This window comes from Atractosteus spatula, chromosome 8, assembly GCF_055471065.1.
Source record: "Atractosteus spatula isolate fAtrSpa1 chromosome 8, fAtrSpa1.hap1, whole genome shotgun sequence".
Classification (NCBI taxonomy): domain Eukaryota; kingdom Metazoa; phylum Chordata; class Actinopteri; order Semionotiformes; family Lepisosteidae; genus Atractosteus; species Atractosteus spatula.
Window position 1 is genome coordinate 28,386,533 of NC_142713.1, and position 26,775 is coordinate 28,413,307.

The 26,775-nt window shown below is 39.2% G+C and overlaps 1 protein-coding gene across 1 annotated transcript in view; it reads left to right on the top strand.

Annotated features, from left to right (window-relative positions):
• The first annotated feature begins 236 nt into the window (after positions 1 to 236).
• cpm (carboxypeptidase M) overlaps positions 237 to 26,775 on the top strand; it is a 42,123-nt gene continuing 15,584 nt past the window's right edge. Inside the window, exons 1-4 of the mRNA XM_088924277.1 lie at positions 237 to 409; positions 4,537 to 4,721; positions 11,995 to 12,092; positions 23,520 to 23,689. Of these exons, the coding sequence (XP_088780403.1) occupies positions 4,556 to 4,721; positions 11,995 to 12,092; positions 23,520 to 23,689 (434 nt within the window). The 5' untranslated portion in view covers positions 237 to 409; positions 4,537 to 4,555. The remainder of the gene's footprint in view (positions 410 to 4,536; positions 4,722 to 11,994; positions 12,093 to 23,519; positions 23,690 to 26,775) is intronic.

Sequence of the window (26,775 nt, forward strand, 5' to 3'; positions counted from 1 at the left end):
CCACTTAGTCGAGAAGATTTTGTGGGCGTTGGAGCTTTAACTTTTTAACGGATCGCCCGTTGGGCTTTCATAAACAGATTAAATCTCACAAAAATACGCGTCGGCTGCGTTTTCTCCAAGAGCCAGCGGAAGTGTCTGAGTGGCGTTAAGCGGAGTATCTGGCAGTTGTCGGGGCTCAGAGGCGGAGTCTACAGTACGTGGACACTGAACAACCCCGGTCTTTAAAGAAGACACTCGTCTTTCTCAAGAGCTTCGGCGTTGAGGCACCAGCCGAGAGCTTTGCGGTGCGCTGGAGTTTCACCGACAGTTGCCTCTACGCTGAATGAAAGAACACAAACGACTTTGGAGTGTTTTTAAATTAAGGACCGAGAATTTTTTTTTGGAAAAAAAAAACGGCTGATTTGAGAAGGTAGGGATATATTACATTTAATATAGCACATATGTACCCTAAATTGGAAGAAGTGGTTAGGAGATGGATGTACAGTATAGCAATCCAGTGATTAAATTATAATGCTGTAAAAGTGTATTCATTTTGTGTAGAAGCTCATTATTGTCGCGGAGAAAAGTTTGGAGGCGCTTCCTCCTTTGGCATATGTCAGGGAAGTGGGAATATAATCGATATTCAGGTTTCTAGGTTTGTTCATACTTCTGAAAACCTATGGTTCTGAATCACTTTTAGAACCAAGTCTGTAGTTTTTAATTAGTTTTTATTAAAACCTAATGATTATTTTTACTTTTTTATTAGTTTACCATCAACTACTAATAAGGAGATTTAAAGCATTTTATAGTGAATGTGCAAGCTGTTGTCCACAACCCTAGCTCTTTCTGAGTTGTCAAAAGGCTTTTTGTAGGTTGTGTCTAGCCCTGAATGATAAGGAATTTGACCATGTATATTTTTATTTTGTATTATTATCTGCTCATTCCCATTAATTGTGGTGGAAACTGTCCCTGGGTGTATACATACACACCAGCACACAGAGATAATTTAGAAACGCCAATTTACCTAGCCAGCTGGTCTTCTGAGTATGGGACAAAACTGGACCAAAAAACAAAACGGTGAGAGAGGAGAACATGCAAAATCTACACAGAAGGTGCCTCAGTCCAGAATCAAACCCAGGGACAATATCTAGGACCAGATCTTACTTTTCTGCCACTGTACTCCCCACATTTTGATGCACTACAACCAACTAGAAGTGCAATATTATCTTGATCTGCCAGTATTGGATCTCATATCAATGTGGTAATACTGAGTGCATAGTCGTTCTTTACAGCCCAAATGCAGTAGAACACCTGTGTCCGTCCTGACTCCTATTAGTCTCACACACCCCTCGCAGATCCACTCTCCATTACGAACCACAAGCTGGGGCTCGTTCTCAGTCCCACCACAGCTGCTGCACTGCGCTTCCACTTGCCATAAAGTGCTCCCAGATGTGATCACTCCAGGCTCCGCAAGGCAGGAGGTAGCATCTGCTACGGCTAAAGGCTCCACTCACCGAGTCCTTTCTTGGAGCCCCTGGAAACACTGGCCTGGCTGGGATCTGGGGAAGAGGTCTGGCCGTGTCCTTGCTGCTCAGCAGACCCCCAAGTTACCGCCCCTCGGTTCTTTGGGAGGAGGCTGCTTCTGGGGGACGTTCCCTCTCACCTGGGCTCAAGTTCGCACAGAGCCACTGGGCCATGGCTTTTGGGTGGTAGCAGGCCTTACCTCTCCTCCCCTTGCTGTGAGAGAGTGGGATAGTCTTCTCCCCCCAAAAGGAGTGTATCATCCCCTCGGGTCTAGTGAATCTCCTGTTACACGAGGGTCTTCATTGTCCAGACCAATCATGCCCCCAAGTTCTGCCAAACAGAAATCCTGCTCCACCGTGTGACTGCCACTCAACTTGCAACAGTCCCCAGCTCATTATGGGTTTATCTGCCCTGTCGCTGTCCTCAGCTTAACCCCTGATACTGCCCAATGTCCGTGTTCTCCCTTTCTCTACTGACAAAGCAGAGAACTGATTAAGAGTCTCACAACACATTCTGTTGATACACTGGACATGAAGTCAGTTCCGCTGACCGTGATGATTAGCCTTCTGGTGCTGCTCCTGTTCCCACTTGGATGCAGGAGGCAACTGGGTTCCCATAAAAAACACCCCCATGTCAGTCATCTCACACTCGTTTCCCTCCTCTTTCCAGCCTAGACTGTGGTACAGCCACTGAAGATAGCCCAGCTTTCCACACTTCCCGGACTGCTGTCCCTTGATTGTCAGGTGGCAAGTCAGCTCACTCTCTGTCGCTTAGCTGAGCAGCCTTCTGCATAGATGGCCTTGACTTCCTTCCTTTCTTAAGGGTTCAGTCCTGCACATCTGCTGCAGATGAGTCTTGGCTTTCGGTCAGGCCGGCTTTGCTCAGTCAGGTGCTGGAGCCAACTTTCCGCGCTCAAGGGGTGGAACAGAAACTCGGCTGATTCGGTCTGTTTCTTGTCAAAGTCCAAGATCATCTGTTGTGCTGAGCGTGGTAGAAACTGATCTCAGAGCTCCAGCCATTGACACTTGCTGTCTGCTTGAACTATAGCTGGAAAGCACACACCCTCTGAAACTGAGCTGGTTGTCTCTCGGGAGCCACAGTCCGTCTCCTGAGAAGCAGCTCACTGGCCGCAGGGGCACTCACCTCTCCTTTCCTTGCCATGCCTGGGCCCAGGTCTTCAACAGTGGGAATGGAAAGCAGCCACATACTCTACACATCTCTTTACAATCCACTGTAGACTTTGTGTTACTCAGGTCCTCTTGTGTTCCTGCTACCAGGAATTACCTAGGGTTCATTTGTCACCGTTAGGGGTCGTCTACTGCTGATTTTGTCCCTCTAGGTGGTACCAAGTGTCAGCGTCTTCCACCAAGCCGAATATCATGCGTGTCCTTCCCTAATGGTGCCTCTAGGTCTACCCCAGCTGAGTGGTCCATCTGCTTTAGAAGCACTCCACCAGCAGGAAAATGACCAGCTGCCACCTCTTGCTTTCTTGCAAAATGTCATTGCGGTTTACCTTGCAGCTCTGCCTCACAGTGGTTTGCTCAGACCAGATCACAACCACGGCAGTCTCAAGCACGTAGCGCTGCAATGATTCCCCCCTTTCAAAAAATCCTATTCCCACCCCCACCACCAGGCACAGAGTATCCTCTAGCTCAGGGGTTCCCAAACGGGGGTTCGGTGAACCCCTAGGGGTTCGTGACGGTACTGCAGGGGTTCGTGAGATTGTGATGGAAACGTCAATGTCAAATTAAATAGTCCTATGAATAAATAACAATATAATAATAAGAATAAGAAAAACAGCAGTAGTAATATTAATATTTTTCAAGGTGAAAAGATGCATGTTAAGAGGGTTGCTGTAGGATTTATCTACATTTATTGAAAGGTTTGATTTAGTTAAAATCTCAAGGGGGGACTTATTATTACCAAATAATTTAGGTTGAAGGGGTTCAGCAGACAAAAAAGGTTGGGAACCCCTGCCGTAGCTCAGTGGCCCCCAGCCCTGGTCCAGAAGGAACACAGTGTCTGCTGGGTTTCATTCCAGCTGCTAATTGACGACTTCATTAATTTGCTTGCTTGTTTAGAGTCTTATTTAACTTGTTTGTTCAGTCAGTCCTGAGTGTTTAAAAATACCCAAGGGTTCTGCTTCCAACAACATCTGCGCACAGGACTTTGACACAGCCTCTCGTTAAGCCTCTCATTATTTCTGATTCAACAGATCAAAACTAAACTGGTTGATGAGCAGACACAGGTGGGAATGACGCTGTATCAGACATTCCCACAGCGAGTGTTTCTTCCTTCACAGAGGACTGATTAGTTACCTTTCATTAACCAATTAGAGGAGTTCTGAAAGTAAGAAATTATACAGGGTTGATACCAATTATATATACCATTCAACTTCTTAAGAGCTTAAAATTGACCAATATGCCTTCAATTAGAAAGCTGAAATCAATTAGCTTGTGATTAAGAAATTGTCTGGAGCAAAAAAGACAGAAGGCAGTGTTCCTCCAGGACTAGGGTTGAGAAGGCCTGCTCCAGGTAAAGGCTCATATGGATAGAGGAGCACAAAATTAACACACACAGTACTGATGCAACACATCAATAATCAAACTAATTTATTAGTCCCTTACATTTTCCACTAAATAATTTGCCCTCATCTAAATAAGGTACTGAGTCCAAGGGCACCTCTTGTGTTACAGCTCCATGTGCTGGCAAATTGCCACTTCACTACAATATCAACAAATTAGAAACAGATACACACAAGATGATCGATGCTTCTAAAGAACAGGCACAAAACTGTGGACAGCACACTGTGAGCATCTGTGAAAGCATCGCTCACTGTCAAGAAGGACACTCCACATGTTTTGCAACAACATACAGCCATGCAACTACGACTGGGGACAATACTTCCTCCTTCAGAAGTCTGATGACCAACACTAGCGAAAATACATGGCAGAAGAAGAAGTTTCCAAGCCATTTGTAGCACATTGTAAAATGCAAACACCTCCTTTTGATTACACTGTTGAATGTTTCTAGGATTGCACGCACCTGGGTGATGTTTCTCTTCAGCGTGTGCCTGTTCTGTGGGACCTTGGTGTCATCGATCTGGGGGCTGGAATTCCGTTACCATGACAGTGCCGAAATCGAACAGTACCTGAAAGCAGTCAACAAAAACTATTCTTCCTTCACGCACTTGCATAGTATTGGAAAATCCGTGGAAGGTAAGAATGATCACTGTCTGTTTCTTTCCCTGTTTTCTCCTTCAACTCCTGGGATTTATATATTTGACTGTTTAACAGCCAATGACTAAAGGCGATTGAGGGATTTGTTTGCTTTTCATTTCAAGTACAGTGTCTTGCCAAAGTATTCAGACCCTTCCTTTAGTTTCCCATTTTGTGAAATTCTAAAATGGTGAAAGCAGATTTTTAAATGTAGTATTCCGTTCAAAACCGGAATGACTTCTAGTGGTAAGATAAGAAAATTTCAGCTAAAATAAAAAAGTAAAAACTGAAGTACTTTGATTTCATAAGGATTGACACCCATGAATCAACTTGCATTTGGCGGCAATTATAGCCATAAGTCCTTAAGGTTAGTCTTAACCAGCTTTGCACACCATATCGCTGCAATCACTACTAATTTGTTCAGTAGATTTGCTCAAGTTCTCTTATGTTGCATGGGGCTCATGTACTTTTATTTAAGTAACTGTCACTTATTTCTGGCATTTTTCAAGTGTTTCCACAGATTCTCAATATGAATAAAGTCACAACGTAGTAAAGTCAGGCCACTCAAGGACATTCTCTTTCTGACTTTAGCTACTCCACTGTAGCTCTGGCCTTGTGCTTTGGACCATTGTCCCACTGCAAGGTGAATTTTTGACCCTGTTGTGGGTACTTTACTCCATCTAGGTTCCCATCAGTCTTGACAAGCTTTCCAGTCCCTAGTGGTGAGCAGAGCTGTAACGTAGTGATGCTATCACCAAGCTTAACAGTAGAGATGATGCTGACTGAGTAATTCACTATATTGAATTGCATTGGATGTAATGCTTTGCATTTAGACCACAAAAAAAAAATGTCCGACCACAAAACCTTTTGCCTCACAGTTTGCAATATCACTTAAATTCTTTGTTGCAAACTCCGTGCAGCATTTGGATTTTCCATTCTGTCATAGGCTAGCTTTGTAGAGTGACTGGGATACCGTTGGCCCAGTGGTAACAATGACTGACTTCACAAAGCTTGTTTTTATACCCCTTTGTCCTTGAGTTGTTTTGAAAGCTCATTGGTTTTCGTGATTGAACCTGCCTGACTGAGGAAGCTCACAGAGATGGGTGTAATTATTCTGAAATAATGTGAACCACTATTATTGCACACCGTCAAAGGCCACTCAATTAATTATGTGGCTCATTAAGGTAATGATGTGCAACTGGACTAATGTAGGTTTGCCATGGCAAAGGCTTTAAATACTTTTGCATTCATAACTATATTTTTCTCCCATATTATCTATTTACTTTTTTTTTTGTTATTTACTTTGAATGTGTGAAGTAGGTAGTATATATAACAAATATGAATTGCTGCTTTAGAGTGTCATGACTGCAGACTTTAAAGCAACAACATGTGAAAGATATGCAGGGGACTGAATACATTTGTAAGGTGCTGTAGGTGTACTCGACCTGTATTCAAATCCCCTCAGAACTGAAATTCCCATTGCTTGGTTTGGGGATTTAAGTGATTTGAGTATGAGGCTCAAAGACTATTGTCAGTTGTTGTGATGTATTCTATTTCCACTTACAGTATATCTTGGTTTTCCCTCTCTTTTTTTCAAATCCCATGTCTTTCATTTACAACTTCTTCTTCGGGAGGCAGATTGTGAGTGATGCGCAGTGACACAAACGTGCATCTCGCAGCGTGTATCTTTCTAATCTGTGTTGCCAGGTGCTCCTGGATTCAAGTTTCACAGCCTTCTTCTCCAGTGTCACTAGAAACGTATTTCTCCACGGCAGACCTTTTCTTCCAGACAACTCTGCCTTTAGTGACTACTCTCCGACCACGCCACAGAGCCCTTTCTGCCTTTCTTTTCTATGATGCTGAGCCTCACCTAAACACCTTTTCATTTAGACACCTTTTCTGTTTTTATGGTTTCAAGAATGTGACAGTAATGTATTGTCCCTTACTCCCCCAATCTCCTGCCTCCTGAGAGACACTGCCCTGTATTTACACAGCAGGAAAGGGCACCTCTTTAAAATTTCCCCAGTCGAGACAATTTGCAATGTTTTTCCTTTCCACATTTCAGATGTGAGATTTTTGTTTTTTGATGCGCTCAACAGCAAAATCAAACAGATGAAGAAATGATGAGAACTTCAAAGGATCAAAAAATGACACATACTTTCTCTGAAAAACGAGGTGGCTCCTGCTCTCTGTAAGGTTGTGCTTGATTTCTGAATAGCGCACTGTATTGACAAGTTAGCCCAGCTAATGCTGTTTATTTTGAAAGATATTTGTGAAGACTGTGGGAGTGTGGTGCTAGGAAGCCTTTCACAAGGCAGGTCTGTAACTCATGAGTGAAGTCATTGTGAAACTTCCTGAGCTGCATTTACATTTGGTCACTGAAAGCAGTGAGCAAGGGAAAGGAAGCCTTTTATATTATCCAGCTCATTCCACCAATTTCTTGACCAGTTCAAAAGCAAGGCTTTTGGAGGCTTCACTCCAATCAGTGGCATCGTGAAAATTAAAAAAGTTTGAAAAAGTAAATATTAAATATTACTAAATATCAGTACATATACTATATAGTATGTATATATTTTTATATATTATAAATATTAGTATATATACTAAATACAAGTAAATATCAAAGTACACTTTACAAAAGTAAATATTTCAGTCTTTTATCATTGAAGTATTGGATTACAACTGGTACAGTTAGCACCTTGACAAATGTGAAAATCAGAAGCATTTTATCTAATGGATTTAGAAACAAGTTTTCAACAGCCCATCTCAACATTTTTTTTTTAATGAAAAGAGTCGTTGTTTCATCAATTTCCAAAATACTGCATTGATATACCTTTGGGAGGAAAGGTGTTCCAAAATGCTTCCCTGGTGCTTTCCTGCCCACTAAGACTTCCAGTTGTTTTTTTTTTCAAGCCCGGATGGGCTGCTGTCTTACGAAGCTAATGTTTCCACCTTTTCATAGTGAGCAACTATTGAGGTATTTAGACAGTTGCATGGAGAGCTGTGATGCTTCCAGCATTCCAGATGGTTAAATTGATAAAAACAAACTGTCTACAAAGACAGTCGAAAATGGATAGGCTTTTTACGGTGAAACAATGGAAAACTACACCTACAGGTGGAAATGAAATAAAAAGCACCTTTGTCTTTCCTACTCAGGGGGATTATTCGCCTTTTAATAGAAATGGGTCACCATAAAGAATCTTTTTACTACTCATTTTACAGAAGCAAAACATTCCTTCACAAACATGTGCCACTGTAATGTACATGGTGTTGAACAGGCCCTTTCTCATCAGCTCATGTAAAGGGGCAGATTAACAATTTAAAGATTGGACTGTCTGTGCAGTATTTAACCTGTCCTGTGCTTGTAATTCAATACTATTTTTGTAATGAGATATTGTCTTGCACACATCTTCCCAAGGAAGGTGTGAGTGTTCAAAGAACAGGGCCTCAGATGTATTTTACATTTCAAATACTTTGGTAAAGATGCAAATACAAGTCATTTGCTTGGTATCTGAAGTTATCATTCTTTTCTGTCCTGGAGACTGTAGCAGGGCTCCCACACTGTCTCAAATCTACCTCTGTCTAAATGAACAGTCTTATTTAACAACATATCCCCTTACTTAGAGAATTTCTGGGACATGGACATGAACACATAATGAAAAGCTGAAATGGTTAGTGAAATTAACTCTCCTTGACCAAACATCCCTCTTTGTTGCAATACTCAAAATAAATACTTAATACCTGCAAGGTGTTAAATTGCAATTCAGAAGTTATAAACCGTGTTCTAAGTTTTCTGTTCTCCTTTTGTAGCTTGTTTGATCACAAAGTGTGATAAATACAGTACATCAGTATCTCTTCTGTACTACGTATGGTATACAAAACAATGTGTACTACAGTACATTCAATTTGCTGAGACTACTTTCCTACAAAAGTACCATCTTTACTTCTTGAAAAGTTTGGGTTTTGTTACATTTACAGACACAACAGCTGACAGAAAATCTTCCGCCAGCATGAAACTGAACTCCTGCGAGCAGGAGAGCTATCGTACAGAACAATTTACACGGCAATTTACAGAAACAGCCACCATCGTAAAAAATAAAAGCAGCCCATACCCAAATGTCCTCGGTCTGTTTCTCATGTTCAGAATAACAGGTTCTTTAGCTGAATAAACTATGAATGAGCCAAATATAGCTAATCTGTGTTAATTTCAAGTTAGTTTACAGTGTGATTGCAACTGTCTTTCTTAAACGTCTAACCCCCACTATCCCACACAAACAAGTCATGCACACGCTCACTGTAAAGCCCAGACTTATGTACTGTACCAGTCACTATAATGGTGATATGCCATTCTTCAGTAGCGAGTATTCATTATAAAGAATGAATACCTTAAAAGATAGTACACACCTCTTAGGTCTCCAGTTTGAAGGAGGAATTAATCACTGTGCTTAATTCTTGAGGTTCTCAGAGATTCAAGATTGTTAATCAAAGTAGTTGGGAAGAAGACTGGGTTAAATGATAATGGTGAGAGGTATATGATTGTTAAGTTTGTGATCCAAAGCTTATAATCCATACACAAAAAACACTTGTCTAATCGTCTATAGATCTACCAAGTTCCTATTGCTAAGCCTGAATTGACATAGGTGGAAGGTAGAGTCCTATATTTCTATGTTCATTCAGTTATCCTCAGGTTGTGGCTTTGGACAGATGATATTTTATTTAATACCCTTTTCCTTCCTGTAAAGGTTTTTTTTTTTAAAATACAGTTTGAAAGCTTCGAGACGGTAGTTTGCCAATACTCCTGTTGATTTCAACTTAAGGCCGTATGAGTGAAACACTAATGTGTCCAGCATTAATGGAAATGAATAAATGTATGGTATACAAAACAATGTGTACTAGAGTACGTTCAATTTGCTGAGGCTACTTTCCTACAAAAGTACCATCTTTACTTCTGAATAAAGAAACATGAATCTCTTTACACATTTAAAGAAGGCTCCCCTCCCAAAACATTGCTTTTTTATTTTCTTTTTACTTTTCGGTGTGGAATTAACCCCCACTTTTTGCTTTGCGGCTTGCCCCTCGTCTGTTCCCCTCTTGGTAATTAGCTGTGCAAGTCTTAATAGATGGAAATAGAAAAAAAAATGCCTTTTTTGCAATGCCTTTTATATTTTCACTGGAATTGAAGACATTAATTCACAGTAAGTCAGACATAATACCATTTCTGCCTTAATGCTTCATTTGTTTCTGTGTTATTATTTCTGCTTGAGATGGTTATCATTCCTACATCAGTGTTAACTGGGACAGTCAGACACATACAGTACACTTTGTTGGGACAAGAAAGACTGGTTAGACTATATGGCAGCAGCTGGATATTTCAGTTTTAACTAGATTTCTAAAGCCCACTCCAGCTCCTCCTGATTTTCTAATACAGATGGCACAGGGCCTGCAACATGAAACACATAGGTACTGTATGAGCAACACCCTGCTGCTAGACACATTGCACTAGGAATTATTCTATAGAGAATTCCTGTAAAGCCAGAAGTTATACACGACTCACAAGGCTCATGTGATCCCTATTTGGTAATCTGGCCTTCAGCTCCTGTCTGACAGGAAATGCAATTAGTGCAAATATTAGATATCATCTCCTGCTCTCCTGCCAGCTTGAACTGAAGAGTCACTAGCGTCCCGTCTCTGCCATCCCGTCTCTGGCTTGCCTATAAAGCTCTGCCAGATTGTGCACTTGTGAAATGGACCAATGTCCTCTAGAGAGCTAAGCTAAGTACCATGTAATCTCCTTCAGAGCCCCCGACGCCTGAGGTGAATGAGTATTAATCTGGGAACCACCTGTGCCTGTGCCTCTTAATTAAATGCCTCTCATTCTCTCTTCTCCATGTCGGGGAGTCCGGTATTCCACAAATTTCAGGTAGAGCTGATGCTTCATATATACACTGGAACTTTAGATTTAAGAACAGTGCTGGCTGTAGCTTAGAATATTACAAAGCTACTACTGCTTGCGAATGCTCCACCACAGTACCCAAACAAGGGCTGTACTTTAGTGGAGTCCCCTCCTGTAAGATGCTTTGAGAACATTTGGATCACACAAAAATACAAGGGATTCTTACAATTATTTTCACAAATGTTTTTCTACTTAAGATTTATTTAATAACTAATTTAACATTGCTGTTTTTGTCCTCAACAGAATCTATTCTGTTCTAAGAAGCAATTGCTTCACAGAACTCCTGTCTGTTATCCAGTGTCCTTGTCTATAAAATATTATTTTTTCATTGGTTTCATGAGAGGGATTTTTTTTTAGTTGAGGCCAAGTTTAGCTTCTCTAGGTTCCATTTTACATTATATTTTATGTGATCTGAATTCTGGTTTGCAGGTGAACGGTGGTCGTGTGGCTCAGTGCTAATCCTCTTAATAATGTGAAAGAATCTGTGAAAATACTTGCATTTTACAAACACGTTTTTTATTCCATTCTGCCATTCTTATAGCTTATTTCAAGGGATGCTTCACAGTTTAGTTTAACGCGCACTTCGGCACAATTTCAGGACCCCTGACACAGAAGTGTAAAATCTGTAGAAGTTTAAATTTAATGGCAAAAAACTGCCTCAGTTTATTTTTCTTTGGTCTAGAATTAGTGTTTTAAAGTTCGAAAGTAAGAAGTCAGTAAGTTTCAAACGGCTTTCAAAAATCCTAAAACAACTCGTAAAAGGAACATGAACACATCCATGAACTTGAACCGAATAAAACACTGGCTATACTATCTTGTGGTATTGTTAAACTTCGACTAAAGTCTTTTTCCAGGTCGAAGGAAACAGTCATAGCTGTTGCTCCACACTTGTCAATTTAAATAATTAACAAGCAGAATAAGGTGCTTTTTCCCTTTGGCCAAGCATACCAGCATGTCTCCGAAATTACCTCCGGCTGACATACACAGTATAGCAAGCTCAGACTCGTCACGTTCAATTGAAGTGTACAGACATTCTTCACCCAGTCTCAGGAGAGATGAGGATTGATGAGGTAGAGTGTTGGGTCTTGGCTCAGTTTTGGTGTGCAGATCATACCTAATTGCAAACATCACACAGTGCAGAGTCATCCAGAAGGAAGTGGTAAAAGACATTCTGGGTTCTGCATTCGCACGTCTAGAGAAATTCTTTTCAATATACCGTAGAGAATGAGACAATAATGTGTCAGTGTTTTCGAAATGAGTATCCTGACTATATCTAAAAGGGCAAGGTCTGATATCTGGGGTGTTTTTCTTGTTTTTCAGGAAGGGACCTCTGGGTTCTCGTTCTTGGAAAATTCCCAACCCAACACAAGATTGGGATCCCGGAGTTCAAGTATGTGGGTAACATGCATGGCAATGAGGTAGGCGCTGTGGACGTACTGAACATTTTTAAAGAAAAGGTCAGAAGGAGACCAATGTTAAAATGTAAATGCTTACATTAAAATTTCTGCAAAAGCATATGAACGGGCTTACAAACATCAAGAATACCAGCAATATGTTAACCAGAACATGGGACGAAAGACAACTTTTAAGTATACAGCAACACATTTGTCAGAGACATAGACTGTGTAAGGCATGCACCAGCACAGGATTTGTAAAGGGATGGCTGTGATAACAGTCTTATAACTTCTCAGTTAATCCTGAGAAGGACTGCTGTTGTGAACTGGTAATGTGATTGCTAAAAAACAGCACAACTCCATTTCTCTCATCGTCTGACACCTGTGAGGCTGCAGACCTTGTCTCTTGAAAAAATCGAATGAAGACGCATGAAAGATTGAGGCGGGCTATAATATTTTGGATATTTTGAGTTTTATTAGCTATATCAAATATCAAAATAGCCACACTGAAGCTGAACACTTCCTCTTTAGAATTTCAGCATTCAAAATAGGGTTGGAGAATCTAAAGGAGACAGAAATGATTTCCAAACTCCTAAAAAATGTGGAAACTCCACATCTGTGGTATAAGAAACACAATCTTTGTGCTGTGCTGGGATTAAAAGGATCACGCATTGGATTTTAAATACATAAGATCCTGATCATACTTCCTTCCAACATACAGACCAGAATTAAAACTGTTGGAATGATCAAGGGCAAAAAAAAATATCCCTGACACCAAGGAGTGAAAACAGACATACTATTTTTAACCTGCCAAGCTAAACTACTCTCCTCTGAAGTCTCCAGGGGGAGCATAGATACACAGGAAATTAATTTATTAAGAATTTGTGGAGCAATAATTTATGTATTACAACATCTATTAGGTAATAGTACTAGCTAGATTGAGTTTACTCAAGGATACATTTTTTGAGCTCTTATGATTTAGATTGGTTGCACACATACATCTTTTACAATGTTATTTAAATGTATGTGACATTGAAATGGGCCTATTTTTCTTTTTCTGCCTTTTGTATAATGAAAATAAAACTCATGTTTGTGTTTCTGGCGGCAAATATACTAACGGTAATAAGTAAGGTGTTTTAGAACTTTGATGTGGACTAGGCCAAGAGCAGTAAGAAAACACATAAAATCTTTTTAATTCTTAATTTCAGTACACGCATAGATGTAGGTCTAGGAGTCAGTCTGCCTAACAGAAAAAAACAGTTAAATTAAAATTATCCAGCTCTATGCGACCTTAAGATGTGAAATTGAACACTGAGTTCTAATACTCTTCCTTGGCATTACTGCAAGTTTGTTTATATTTGAGTCTGCAGCGTTATTCCAGAATTATTTTGTGTCCGCTTTCTGAATGAACTGGAATCATTTTAAATGTGGATTAAGCTCTTTCTGAAAATAATGACTGCAGTTAACAGGTCAGGAGTGATAACTACTAGTGATAACTTGTGGAGAAGAAATGCAGGACTTGGGAAAAAAATACAGTCTGAACAGATGAAGGCATTTTGTTTTCTGTCTGAATAATCCTCTATATGACCTGAAGGAGAACTGTATTTCTGTCAGTTTTAACAACCCCTGTGCATAATCTCCTGTTGTAAGCATGATAATACCTGGATTTTCAGCTTTTTGTATAATAGTTACATTTTGTTTTTTTAGTCAAATGTGTTACTTTTCAGGAGTTGCCTGCATAAGGGAGCTATTTGTCACGAAGAATAATCCTAGCTGGTGAGCACTGAGAGTGGTCAGTGTGGCTGGATTAGGAGTTCAAGGTGCTCTTAACCCTGACAGTAAGGAATGCCTTGAGCATGTCAGGCTGAGGGCATTTTTCCCCTTTACAAATCGAAAGATGATCTGCCTTCTGGTGCAGACGCCTTAAGAATTTCAGACTCTCTGTGTATATTTGTACATATTTCAAAGTACTTCTTGCTATGAAACTTGCATTATATCATGCTTTTATAGTTTTTTTGGCTTATAGTTACATTTTGTTACTAGTTTGAAAGTGAAATATATTAAGAACATCCTATTCAATTATTCATCCTATTCATCCTATTTAGTGGCACTAGCCAGTAAATCACCATTATTTATTGTTTCATTTTTGTAAATTAACCAAAACCAGAATCTGATTTACAGCTTAACATACACTAAATAAGACCAATACATCTTTAATTACATAATGCTAAAGGAATTTGCAAAGAACTTTACAGAGTGTTAATTTGAAGGTATAATGCCCAAAACAGTAACAAACACAGCAGTAAGAATAGAAACACCCGCTTTAAAAAAGCTAAGCTATAAAAATAAATCTCGAGTCTAAACTTAAAACGCCCAGCAAAGTCTTTGAGTTTGTGCGTATGCACTAAAACTACATTATTCACCTCACCCTATGGAATTTGGAACACCACAAGTCACAGGGGGGAGCCTCTTTTGTCATTTATTTGAGGACCATTCCATTAAATTCTTCAAAAGCAATCAGAATCTTAATCTCAGGCTGCCAGTCACCAGTGGAAGGTGCCAGCATGAGAGTAAACTTTTTTTGTTCCAGCAAGGGCTCGAAAATTCTGTAGCACCTGCAGCCGATAGCATGGCGTGGCTTACACACCCAGGGGCGAGTCGATTTCTAGAGCCACAAACCACAAAGGAAAACTTACACTTCTCAGAGTGTCACACTCCAGCTGGACAGCTAAGCACCTTGAGGGCAAAGTCTCTTTTCCGGAAACATCCATGTCAAGTGGTCACAGGCTGGGCTGACTGTCCCCTCCTTGCTCTCCTCTCCCTCTGGTGTGGCGCGTGACAGAGGCCCTGCAAGCAGAGGTCAACAGACAACCTGAAAGCCTCTGCCGGGTTTCAAATGGTTTCAGATCCCATTTGAACAATACTCCTAAAGGATGTAGCTTTACTTAACCTTAACTCCTTCAATCCTCTATTCTTGAATGAAAACAGGAATAGTTCAGTTTTTCCTTAACTGTGATAAAACCTCTCTTTGAGAAAACGTAACCTGGTTAGCCCTTACTGTACCTTTCTCGTTGAGGTACTGTATTTGAAAAAGTAGTGCTTAAATAATTAATGGAGTATTTGGTGGCTTATAATAACCTTGAAAAAGTTCAATCCATAGCATAGAACCACCTAACAAATGGACTTACTGATAAATGCAGATTCAAAACTACCTCCATCCTGGTTTTGTTGGATCTTAGTAGATCATGCTACTGTAATAATTCTTCCCAGAAAATTAAACTTAATTTCCTTGGGTGAGTCTGCATCATGTTTAGCAAATATTATCTGTGGTGTCCAGCAAGATTCTTTTCTTGGTCCAATTAATATTATTTATGTTACCTCTATGATCTATGATGAATTATCTGGACCAATGATATATAATATATAGGGGCTAGTTTGATCCATATTCTATTCTCATACGTGATAGATCTAAAACATTGTTAAATCTTCATGAAAATCTCAATAAAAAGTGGCGTCTACCAGATTTACCAACAATGAATAATTGGATTGAATTAAAAAAGGAAATATATATAATGGAAAAAATAACATTTTCACTAAAATTACAAATGAAAAAAATGATCAAATATTGGTCTAGATGGGTTCAGTACATTAAACCTTTAAGGTTGGATTTTGATGAGATACAAAATAACTGATCTCCTCCCTTTTCATATTCATAAATGTATACATCTTCCTTCTTTTGAATGTATATAGTTTTGTTTAAAAGTTATATAATTGTAAAATACTAGGGGTACAAACAGGAATAGACAATTTTTGCCTGTGATGTAAGGCTAAATAATGGTGGGTTATATGTAAAATGGTTTTGTTTAGTTCTCTTAAATAAAATAAATTTTAAAAAAGAAAACTCAATAAAACACAAAGATAAACTGATTATAAATGTCTCACTAGATATTTTAACACAAAGACGTATGATTCAATTCTAATAAGACAGAGCTTGATAGTAGTTTCTAGGCAACAAACTGACATGTCAGGAAAGACATAGGAGCCTTAACTGCCCATTGTAAAAAGTGAAGTTAGAAATTCAGAACTATGTTGTGACTTGCATATTGATAAAATACAAAGTTATCCCTTATCACTTTGGCAATACTGTTAAAATGAGGTTTGGGTCACTGGCAGATGACATAAGCTTATACTCATATTCAGGCTGGATTCTTATAATAACCTTTTTACTGACCTGACACTGGCGGTAAGTGAAAACAAGATGGAGTCTCTTGTCTGAACCACATTCTCCCAGAGAGCAATGGAGGATAGCCTGCTGGTTGCTAGTAGCTAATTAGTTTGAGTATAAAGCTGTTCCTTGAATGAAGCCAGGGTATTGTCTTCAAAAACATGGTAGCTTGTTCCAGAGTCCCTTAACCCTTTGTGTAAAAAAGCATCTCCGTTTTAAATGCATCTCCTCACTGTTTCTACTCGTGCCCTCTGGTCTGTATTTCACAGAGCATACTGGAGACATTTGCTGGGTTGAGGTTGTCAAAAGCCTTGGAGGATTTTGAGTACTTGAATCAGCCGGAACCCACATAGACTTCTGTGTTCAAGTTTAAAGACACCCAGTTCTTTTAGTCTGTCAGTATAGGACAGTCCTTTAGATTTCTTGTATTTGTAGTCTTGAAGCTCAATATTTCTGCTGTTTTCTGATTTTCCCTTTTCATTTGGCAGATAGATTCATTTTTCCAAGGGGCATATAACATCATCATGACATCGTGAGGCCCCGTGTTCTTGGGGGGCATGAAGAAAACGTGCAAAAAAATATAAAAGTGATCAGAGACAGTAAAAGCAACTGAAATGAAGTGTGCATGTATAAAAATTATAGGTTTATAAGGTGTAAATTATGCACATTATTAACACTTTATTATAATTATGAGTAGACCTAATAACCACCAAAAATCCAGAGATTCCAAAAACCAATGCCCCTTGAATTTATATACCAATTTATAAATTCAAATCTCAAAGTAAAAGAATATTGTTGGAATTGTTGTGACATAAAACAGGAAGGTATTCAGCACATTCTTTTAGGACTTATTGACCAGACCTAGGTGAGCAGTAAATTATCATTGTAAGAAATGGCATTTGTTTTTTTTTAAACAATAATGACGTGTTCAAACATGGAAAACTCTTCAATGCACACAAAGTCTGTTTAAAATTGTAGCAAAACAGAAGCTAGAAAATGCATAGAAATGAGCTCTTAGTGTGCCTGGAACTACTGTATGTATGAGGTTAGGCTTAGGGTTGGAGAATGACTGAAACCAGATGGCTGTAAAAAATGTGAATGCGTTTTTAGATCAAGGAGAATTATTTTTTTTAATGGAACCTTTGAGTTTCTTTGACAATTTTATTTTTTGACTTTTCCTGTCACTGACATTAGGTATTAGGCTCTGCAGAGTACTACAGGAAAAAAAAAACTTTAGCAAAATCTTTCAACTGTGGCCATAAAACCACTGAAACGCTGATTTTGGCCATTTTAAAGAACTTGGTAAGCTTCTTTTCTTTTGAACTTTGATAGAAATTTTAACCCTAACCCTAGGCAGACCCCTTTTGGTCCCCTATTCTCGTTCCTATAACAATAATGATTTTGCCATATCAGGACATTTAATGTGTGAAATCTTGAAAAGTCTTGCTTCAACCATTCAAAAATCACCACAAAGTCACAATCTATTATCTTGATATTTCTTCTGTATGTGAGTTACTGATCGAATACATCCGTTGAATTAAAGTGTACCTGAAGCGCTAGCCAGTTTTCAGCACTCATATGTATGGGGTTAGGGTTAGGGTTAGAGAAAGACTGAAACCAGATGACTGTAAACAACGTGAAAGTGTTTTTAGTTCAAGGATAATTATTTTTTTATGGAAACTTTGAGTTTCTTTGACATTTTTAGTTTTTTGCCTTTTCTGTCACTGATCTTCACATATAGCAGATAATCACATTCTTATTCTTATTAGTAAACCTGTTTTGGAATTTGCAGTTATTAAAATTATAGCAAAGTTTAGTTTCCAGTAACACCTTTGATATTGTTTAGCTAATTCTTTACTTTGTTTTGAGAACAATCACTCAGAAAAAGCTGTCTGACTAAAACCTGTTCTATGTCAGTGTGAACAGCCTTTGCCCTTATTGACCTCCCCTACTGTATGTATCACTTGCTGAACAAAGATCTGATAATATTCATAAGTGGTAGAGCTCCGAGACCATGCAAATACCTAATAAGAAGTCTAGCATAACATTACTTATCAGAATTGCATTTAATTGTCTACCTACAAAGTTACCATGAAATGACCTCATTCTAAATAAAACCTTAGCACTGAGCTCTCTGTATTTGTAGGTCTCATTGTCTTTGTATATCCAAATGGAATGAATTGTAGCTGTAGTGCCTCAGAATAATTTTTTTCTGCTTTATTCAAAAGTTCCCTATCATGAGAGGTTTGCTTCTGTCTGAGTGGTAACTGGGGCAAAGGACCAATGAAGTCTTCTTCAAGGGCACTCATGGCCATGAAATTCTGGTCAAACGTCAGTCCTGAAAGACCATATACATCACTCCTTAATTATGTTTGTGTTGATTTTTTAATCTAAGGGATGAGCAGTGTAAATCTGCAGTCTAATGCTGTGAAATGAGCTTGATACTCATTTCTACTGTGATTGGCGATGTGTAAAGTTAACTTGCCTGTTGATGATTTATTCCTGATCCTTGAGCTTGGAAATTAGGTTAAAAATTATTACATGTCCTTCAGTTAAGTCTTCAGATTGTTTAAACATAGTTTCATTTAGCTTTGCTGTCTTTGATTAATGTGCAACTCTGGGGCATGGCAGTTGGCACTGCTCGCTTGGAGTTCTTGAGTCCAGGGGTCCTGGCTGGACTGGAGCCGTGTCTGTCTGGACTGTACATGCTCTCCCCAGCTTTGCATGAGTTGTTGCTCTGAGTGACTCAATTTCCATTCACCTTCCAAAGATATGGGAAGGTGATTCTTATAAATTACAGTTCATCAATGTCTGTAATTGGCCTTGTGTGCTTACAGTGCAGTCTATAATTAAGTATGTGTCCATTTACATTTGTTCCCCTAAAATGGGAGGACTATGTACAAAAAGTGCTGTGATTCCTATATGGTTCACCCAGTATAGAGGTAAATACCCTTGTATTAAAGCTGACATTCTGCACTTTAACCTCATAGTCATTGTTTAATTTCAAATCCAATGTGCTGGAGTACAGAGCCAAAACAACACAAAGTGTGTCACTGTCCAAATACTTACAGACTGCACTGTATGTACTGTATGTGCCCTGTGATGGACTGGTAACCATCCCACTCTTAAACCTATACGTTTTGGACCCTCAGCAGAAAAAAAGTGAGTTTGTGAAATGAACGATGGACATCATTCATGATATGTGTCCTGTGTAGGTAAATATCTTGTTTCTGACAAATTAAACTATTATCCATTTTATACTTTTGTAAGTCATACTTCCTTTTAATTTGCCTGTATAGATGTAGGAGGTGGCAATAGTGGCACCTTAATTCTGCTAATTTCATTCAGATGCTTGATTTTTTATTTGTAAGAGGGCCAAGGCTTTTCCCAGAAGGCTGTGGGGAATAAGATGATGGCCACAGTCTCTTGTCCAGTGGTGAGAAAAGAATTGGTCAGGTGGTCATTCGAAAACCAGGAAGCAGAAGCTTCCAGGGTCAGTCTATCTGGGGACAGAGGGCAGGTCCTCTGAGGTGCAGATTCACCCAAAGAAAGAAGTCTGAAGAAGTGACTGACCAAATGACCACAAACTGAGCATAATCTCAGTAAACATCTTAGCAGCCTGGTAGTATTTTCAGAGAGGGACTTCAAAGAAAGCTAGGTACAAACTTAAAGACAGGCTCGTTTTGATTTGTATTGGTTGTTTATTTTCCTGCTGTGTAGATAAAGGACTGTTTTTGTACCTTACAGCATTTGAGTGTTTATTTTCCTGATTCTGCCTATTTTAAAGATCCTGTTATGGCACTCCAACCCCTGGGTGTGTCACAGCTTATACTGAAAATTAACAGGCCTTCAAAGACATACTGTACAGTATAGTATGATTCCACACAGCCTCAGCTCAACAAAGGCACCTGAAGAGGTTTTCTTAAATGCTCATTTCTGATCGATTACTTAGCACTTTTCTAAAGGTAACATGCGATTCAGTCTTAACATACAAAAAAACAGTGAATGTTTTTTTTTAGTTGTGTCTGAAGATCAAAAGGAATGCATTGTGAACTGCCTGCCTTTACATGAGACAGACACAGATAAGCACAGTATGTTCATTCAGGATGATCATATACCATTTCAGGTTTGTCTGTTAGTGTTTGTTTTTAATTTAAAACTAAAAAAAAAGTGAGCCTTCCTTTATGAGTCACTATCTGGTTAACGATTTTTCTGAAAGAGCATGTTATTTACTTTGAACCTGGCTGCACATTTCAGTGTTGGGATGGGGAAGATGCAGAAGGTCCGTGAGATTCAGAACATTGTTTCTTAGCTGCTGTTTCAAGAGCTACCAAGTAGGTCGGGAGGGTCTTGCAGATTTTACTATGATCTACAAATTCAGAAGCACTCACATTTAAGTGGAAGAAAAATGAATCCATTGAAAATCTGAAACAAAATGTCAAAGGACCAGGTAATTAAGTGCTTATGCACATAGAAGCTACTGGATTCACAGGAGACTATGATATTGTAATGACTGAAACACGGCTAGCAGAGAGAGATGGTGATGAATACAGCTTTAGTGGACACAAAGCCTTCCAAAGAGACAGGAAAGATAGAAGAGGTGAAACAGAATTATACCTAAAAACCTTTTACTCACTGGATTTCAACCAGGGGTCTCCAAATCTGTATGGATCAGACTTATAAAAAAGTTCAAAGGGCTCTGTGTAAGGAGTATGTTACAGACCATTAAATCCACATATTAATATTACTTTAGTTTTACATAGTAAAATCAGGGATGCATATGGAAAGGAAATGTTATTTTTCCTGTGTAGATGGGGAAAACCCATCAGGAATGTCAGCGGCTGAAAGTGAAATGGTAATGGCTACCATTTGCTTCCGCGCCTAATTTGTCAGTACACCTACAAGAGGGAATGATTGTATTGAAGTAGTTTATGTCAAAACGTCTAGACAGAGTAACCAATACTGTGGTGAGAACCACTGGGGAATTGTGACTGTGTGTTGGTATTCTTTGAAGTGTGTTCTGAAACTGTACAGTCAGGGTCCAAAACAACGGTTACACTTGCTAGTAAGTGGCAGACTATGAAGCACTGAGTTAAAACAACAGTACAACAGAATAGGATAGTAGAAATATGGTATATTTCTATAGTAGAAAATGGATACTGATAATTTAAAGACATTCCTTGCAACAGAGAGCACATTTATCCCAGGAGTAAGCAAATCAAAGAATAGGAAGCACAGGCACAAATGGTATAATAAATCATTTAAGACAAATGTACAGAGAAAGGGAATATAATGAACTATAAGCACAAGTCCAAAGGTCAGTAGAAGGGCAGAGAGAGAGAAAAAATGTTGCATTGTGGCTAAAGTTAAAGTCAAGTTTAAAGGCTAGTTTTTTTAACAAGTACACAAGCAAATGACCAGTAAAGGATTAGGTAAAGTGTCTCAATGATGATAAAGGGAAGTGGGTTTGACAATGAGAGGGAACTGGCAGGTGGATTACATGAATATTCACTCAGGAGGTCAGGTGACTGGACAGTTGCTATTGTTCTCATCCAAAAATGAACTCTTCCAAACATGTAATTATAAATTAATAAATGTTACTTCTGGTAAATGTAAGGTTATGGAAATGATAATTAGAAATAAACTAGAGGGTCATTTGTATGGAAATAGGATTCTAGTCTGTGTGGATTGCCTAACTAATTTGTTATAGTCCTTTAAACAAGCAAAAGCAGGACCTGTAATGGATTAGGAGCACATGACTTGGTATATGTAGATTTTTAGAAGGCTTTGGACAGAGTTCCTTATAAAAGATTAATTGTCAAATGGCAAATGTTAAACATCGAACTAAATGCATGTATAGTAATCAGTCTAGAGACGAGTGGCCGGGTACATTCTTAGGCTCAAAGAAATCTAAAAGGCTAACAGAGGTAAATCTTTCTAGTCTTGAACAGAGAAGAATATGAGGCAACCTGATTCATGCATTCAGAATCCTCAAAGGCCCTGCCGAAGTCAAGAGGCACTTCTTTACCCAAAGGGTTGTCTGCTATGGCATGGTAAATATAAGGAATTGCAAAGGAAGATGTTTAAGTTGTAACTTGACAAAATGTGTTTATCAATTTCTCATTCCTTGTTGGACATTTGGTTGGACTTGGTTGGACCCATGTTCCAACACAAATACCACAGCCGACTCATGGAAGTCCAATTGCATTACACATAAGTACTCAGCTGAAAGAAGAGCACTTATAAGACAGTGTGCTGTCCATGTGCTTGACATTTATTTCTACAAAGGAACAGGTAATGGATTTATTCCATGCTGAAAAGAAAAGAAAGGAAACACAATGTTTCAGCTGTGGAGCCTTCTTCGGGTGTGAGCTAGACACACCTCACACCTCACACTTGAAGAAGGCTCCACAGCCAAAACGTTGTGTTTCTTTTCTTTTCAGCATGGAATAAACGTTTACTTGTTCCTTTGCAGCCTACACATGCTGACGCAGCCGCCTTCTTGGAACTATTTATTTCTACATATTGCTACAGATTTCCAAGACCCTGTGAATCTGAAAGGCAGTTAAGAATCTAAGGAAAACATTAAAATAAGCATCAAATAAGAAGCAAAATAACCACAAGGATATGCAGTTAGACTACATGAAAACCTCTTCATTAACTTGGTACATTGAACACATTAGCCCAGCATTTTCTCAGTGACCAGACCATGCTTGCTTGTGCTCAAGCAGAAACAGAATATTGGTACAAATTAACTTGCTGGCAAAAGGAAGAGATGAAATTTTACCAGATCATGGTCACATAGAGTCTTTTGCACTTGATTATCCATCTATCCATTTTCTAACCACTTCATCCAATTTGGGGTGGCAGGGGAGCCCATCCCTGCAAGCAACAGGCACAAAATGGGGTACACCCTGGAAGCCACTTAACCTACCAGTATGTCTTTGGACTGTGGGAAGAAACCAGAGCACCCTTGGAGGAAACCCATGCTAACATGGGGAGAACATACAAACTCCACACTGATAGTACAACAGGAATTGAACTCAGGGCTCAATATTGCAAGGCAGCAATGTTAACCACTGCACCACCATGCTGCACCAAAAGGATTACATGAATTAAAAAAAAAACTAACAGCAGGTGATAGTACTTGGCTTTTGGCAGATGGCATGTATTGTATAGGCCTGTATTTTTCCCCCTCTAACAGCTTTGTGTGTGTGCGTGTTCAGGTGGTGGGGAGAGTGTTGCTGCTTCATTTGATAGACCATCTCACGTCGAACTACATGACAGACCCCATCGTCACCAAGCTCATTGACAGCAGCCGCATCCACATCCTGCCTTCCATGAACCCTGATGGGTTTGAGGCCTCCAGCCATGACTGTGTGTATTCTGTGGGAAGGTGAGAAACTCCATGTGCAGTGCGTAGCTTCCACTGAAAAACTGCTTGGAAGATGCCGTGAAGTGGTCTACAGTGAAATTCTATAGCTGTTACCAAGTGCCATTGGTTTGATTCTAAGGCCTTCCACTGGGTTCATGCCTGCTTCTGGACAGACCACAAAAAATACTTTTACACTCACCAAACACGTATCTTTTACACACTCTATAGTTAAAATGAGCCATTATCTGAAGAAAGTACCTAGTAATAGTTTAAATGTCAAAATGCACCTTGGAACAATTTGTTCTGATTTGGGGATCTCACTCAAGGCAAGAGCAATAGGGAGCTGGAGGGTGAAAAGGTGGTGAGTAGTGAGCTCAGACGTTTCTGAAGAGTCGGGAACTGAAGGTACCACAAAGTCCGCCAGTGTTGTGATGGACTGAAACCAATTACCATAATACCTATTTCTTTCGTGAACGTCATGGAAAACCTCAATTGAAGGAAAAATGTGGCCATGAAAAATTAAAGCACCTTTGGCTTTGATGATATATTGGATTTATTGGCAGGATTTATCTACCCTACAGCACCCTACTCTGTGACAACAACACAAAATAGAGTTCTTTAGGTTATGAGAAAGGGCTCTTATTAAACTGAAGGCAGCTTACTGGTATAACACGGAAATAACAGAAATGAGAAGATTTAGAAAAACCAAGGCTGAAAACATAATGACATTGGATAAACAACTATTTCAAAAGTCTCTGGCTTTGTACTTTATGGTTTACGCTTTTAAGCTGTTAAAGAGCACATCAACACTATTCTGTTTTCATTGAAGTCAGCCAGCCATGACTTCAGCTCTTTGCATGAAAGCTATAATAATAACAATGGTGACCCCAACACAAAGACGTTTTTATTACCTTAAACACAGTGATGGCTAAAAGCTTTATGTAGGTGTGTGTCAAGGACAGCTGCTGAGATCAACCTGTTTAGAAGCCTGATAAGAATTGACCTGATAAGACGATGCTGGTTTTCGTCACATGCTGGTGTAAACTGTGCAGTGTTTACATCTCATTGTTTATAATAGTCCTGTGCTGGAACAAAAATGTCTTGGTTGGGATGCAACCATGTCTATCAGGATATTTTTTGTTGATAAGTTGATAAGCTTTCTTGGACATGATACACAAATGACACAAAGAGGAAAGCTGAAATTACATTTTTTAATAGACATATGTTCCCATTGTCCACACACCATTTGTCAGGACATTTCTTATCCTGGTGTGGGACAAAGCAAGCCAGAGTCTATCCCAGAAGGCAGGGCTGATAGCACTACAAAAGCTCTGCCACTGTTTACAACAGCAGCTGTAGCTAGCTGTTAGTTATTATTGAACACAGACCATCTTGTTCTTCCCACCTAGATCAGCCATTTGGTTTTCATGCTTCTCAGTGCTTGACCATCAAGTCACAAACCTCATCTCAATTGTTTTCAGGCTGAAAACCGACAGTTAAGACTCCTTGTAGACAGAGACTAATCTGATTACAGAGTTAGTCCAAATGATTTGACATAGTCCTGCACAAATTCATTTGTGCATTACATGAACATTACATTCAAGGCAAACATTACAATCTGTACTCATCCCTACGTTTTGTTGCAGAACAAATTTTTTTTTCAGCTGAATCGTAGACATTCAGGTTTTTATGTACAACTACTGATCACCTTGGAATGAAACTGGGATATAGTGTAACAGTGACTTTATAATGATTACATTTTGCTTCAGCATCAAATCTTCCACTTGAGCAGAAGCAGATTATTGTATAAGCAAAGGCTTTTATTGTATAAGCAAAGGCTTATGCAAGTTCCAGTCTCTAGTCTTGCTTAAAAGACGTACCAAAAGTAAATAATGAGATTTGTATCCTGAAGAGCTGTTAGAGTTTGAAGAAATGTCATCTTAACATCTCAAACCCGGCTTCAATCAATCACTTAATTAATCAATGACTAATGCCAGCTTGGGTAGTTCTATTAGTTTGGTCCTGTTGACAGCTGTCATCCACGATGAAAAGGAGTGGTTACACTGAAAGGACACAGTGCACAACCCCACAGGTCAGGGCTGCTAACAGATGGGACAACCCCAGAGGATCATGTACCGTGCTCAGTAGCAGCACAACAAGGCTGTGTCCTTACACCTGAGCTGCCCTTTGTGCTTCTGTAATGAGCCATTCAAACAGCTGCACACAGAAAAGCACATGGTCCTTTGGAAATGTTGGGCTTTCCAAAGACTAAAATGATTCTTCCTGTCACATACAGACAAAGCACTAAAAACCTAATTTAGGGAATTTAGAATGACATGAAAAGAACTGTAAAAATGTATAGGAAAAAGACTGACTGATGAAATGCAGAATGCCACCGTTCTCAGAAAATACTTTAATTCGGTAAAACCTCTATCATAAAGTGATCTGGGGAGTCCAGAAAGATATTTTCTTCTCTTCTTCAAGTTCATTCAGTGAAATAGTCTTACCCTTCAATAAAGTCTTTTTGAATATAAGCAAGATATATAAGAGATCTAAGATATGTAGAAAACAGAAAGCTGTAGGTTCTTGGTTTCTGTATGAGGTACTTCATTTAGAATTTTGCTGAGCGGTTTTGATTTTTGATCTGAAAATGATGGTACCCTATAATTTTGGAAGCACACAATAAACCTGCAACAGAACATCAAATTCACCACAGCCACAAGAAGTGGGCTCACATGTGGTGGGTCAATTACAGTTTCTTGTGGCACATAAAATCTTCTAATAATCATTTAAACACACTATTTTATTTTTGTGCAATGTTGTCACTGGGGAAACAATCTCTCTCTCTAACCATGGAAAAACACATCAGGGAATTCTTACATTATAATTAGATAATAACTGTGAGTATGATATTGTCCCCTCTCTGTACGTAACTACTACACATGAGCTTCTGAACCACAAAAACACACCCAACAGCATGCCACATAAATACAGAAATAGACATGCACACACCACACCCAGTCTCTTGAAATGGTTTAGGTTCTCCTGCTTAAAAGACACTGAACAGTCTAAGTAAAAAAGTTCTTCACCCTTCATTTCCTATTCAA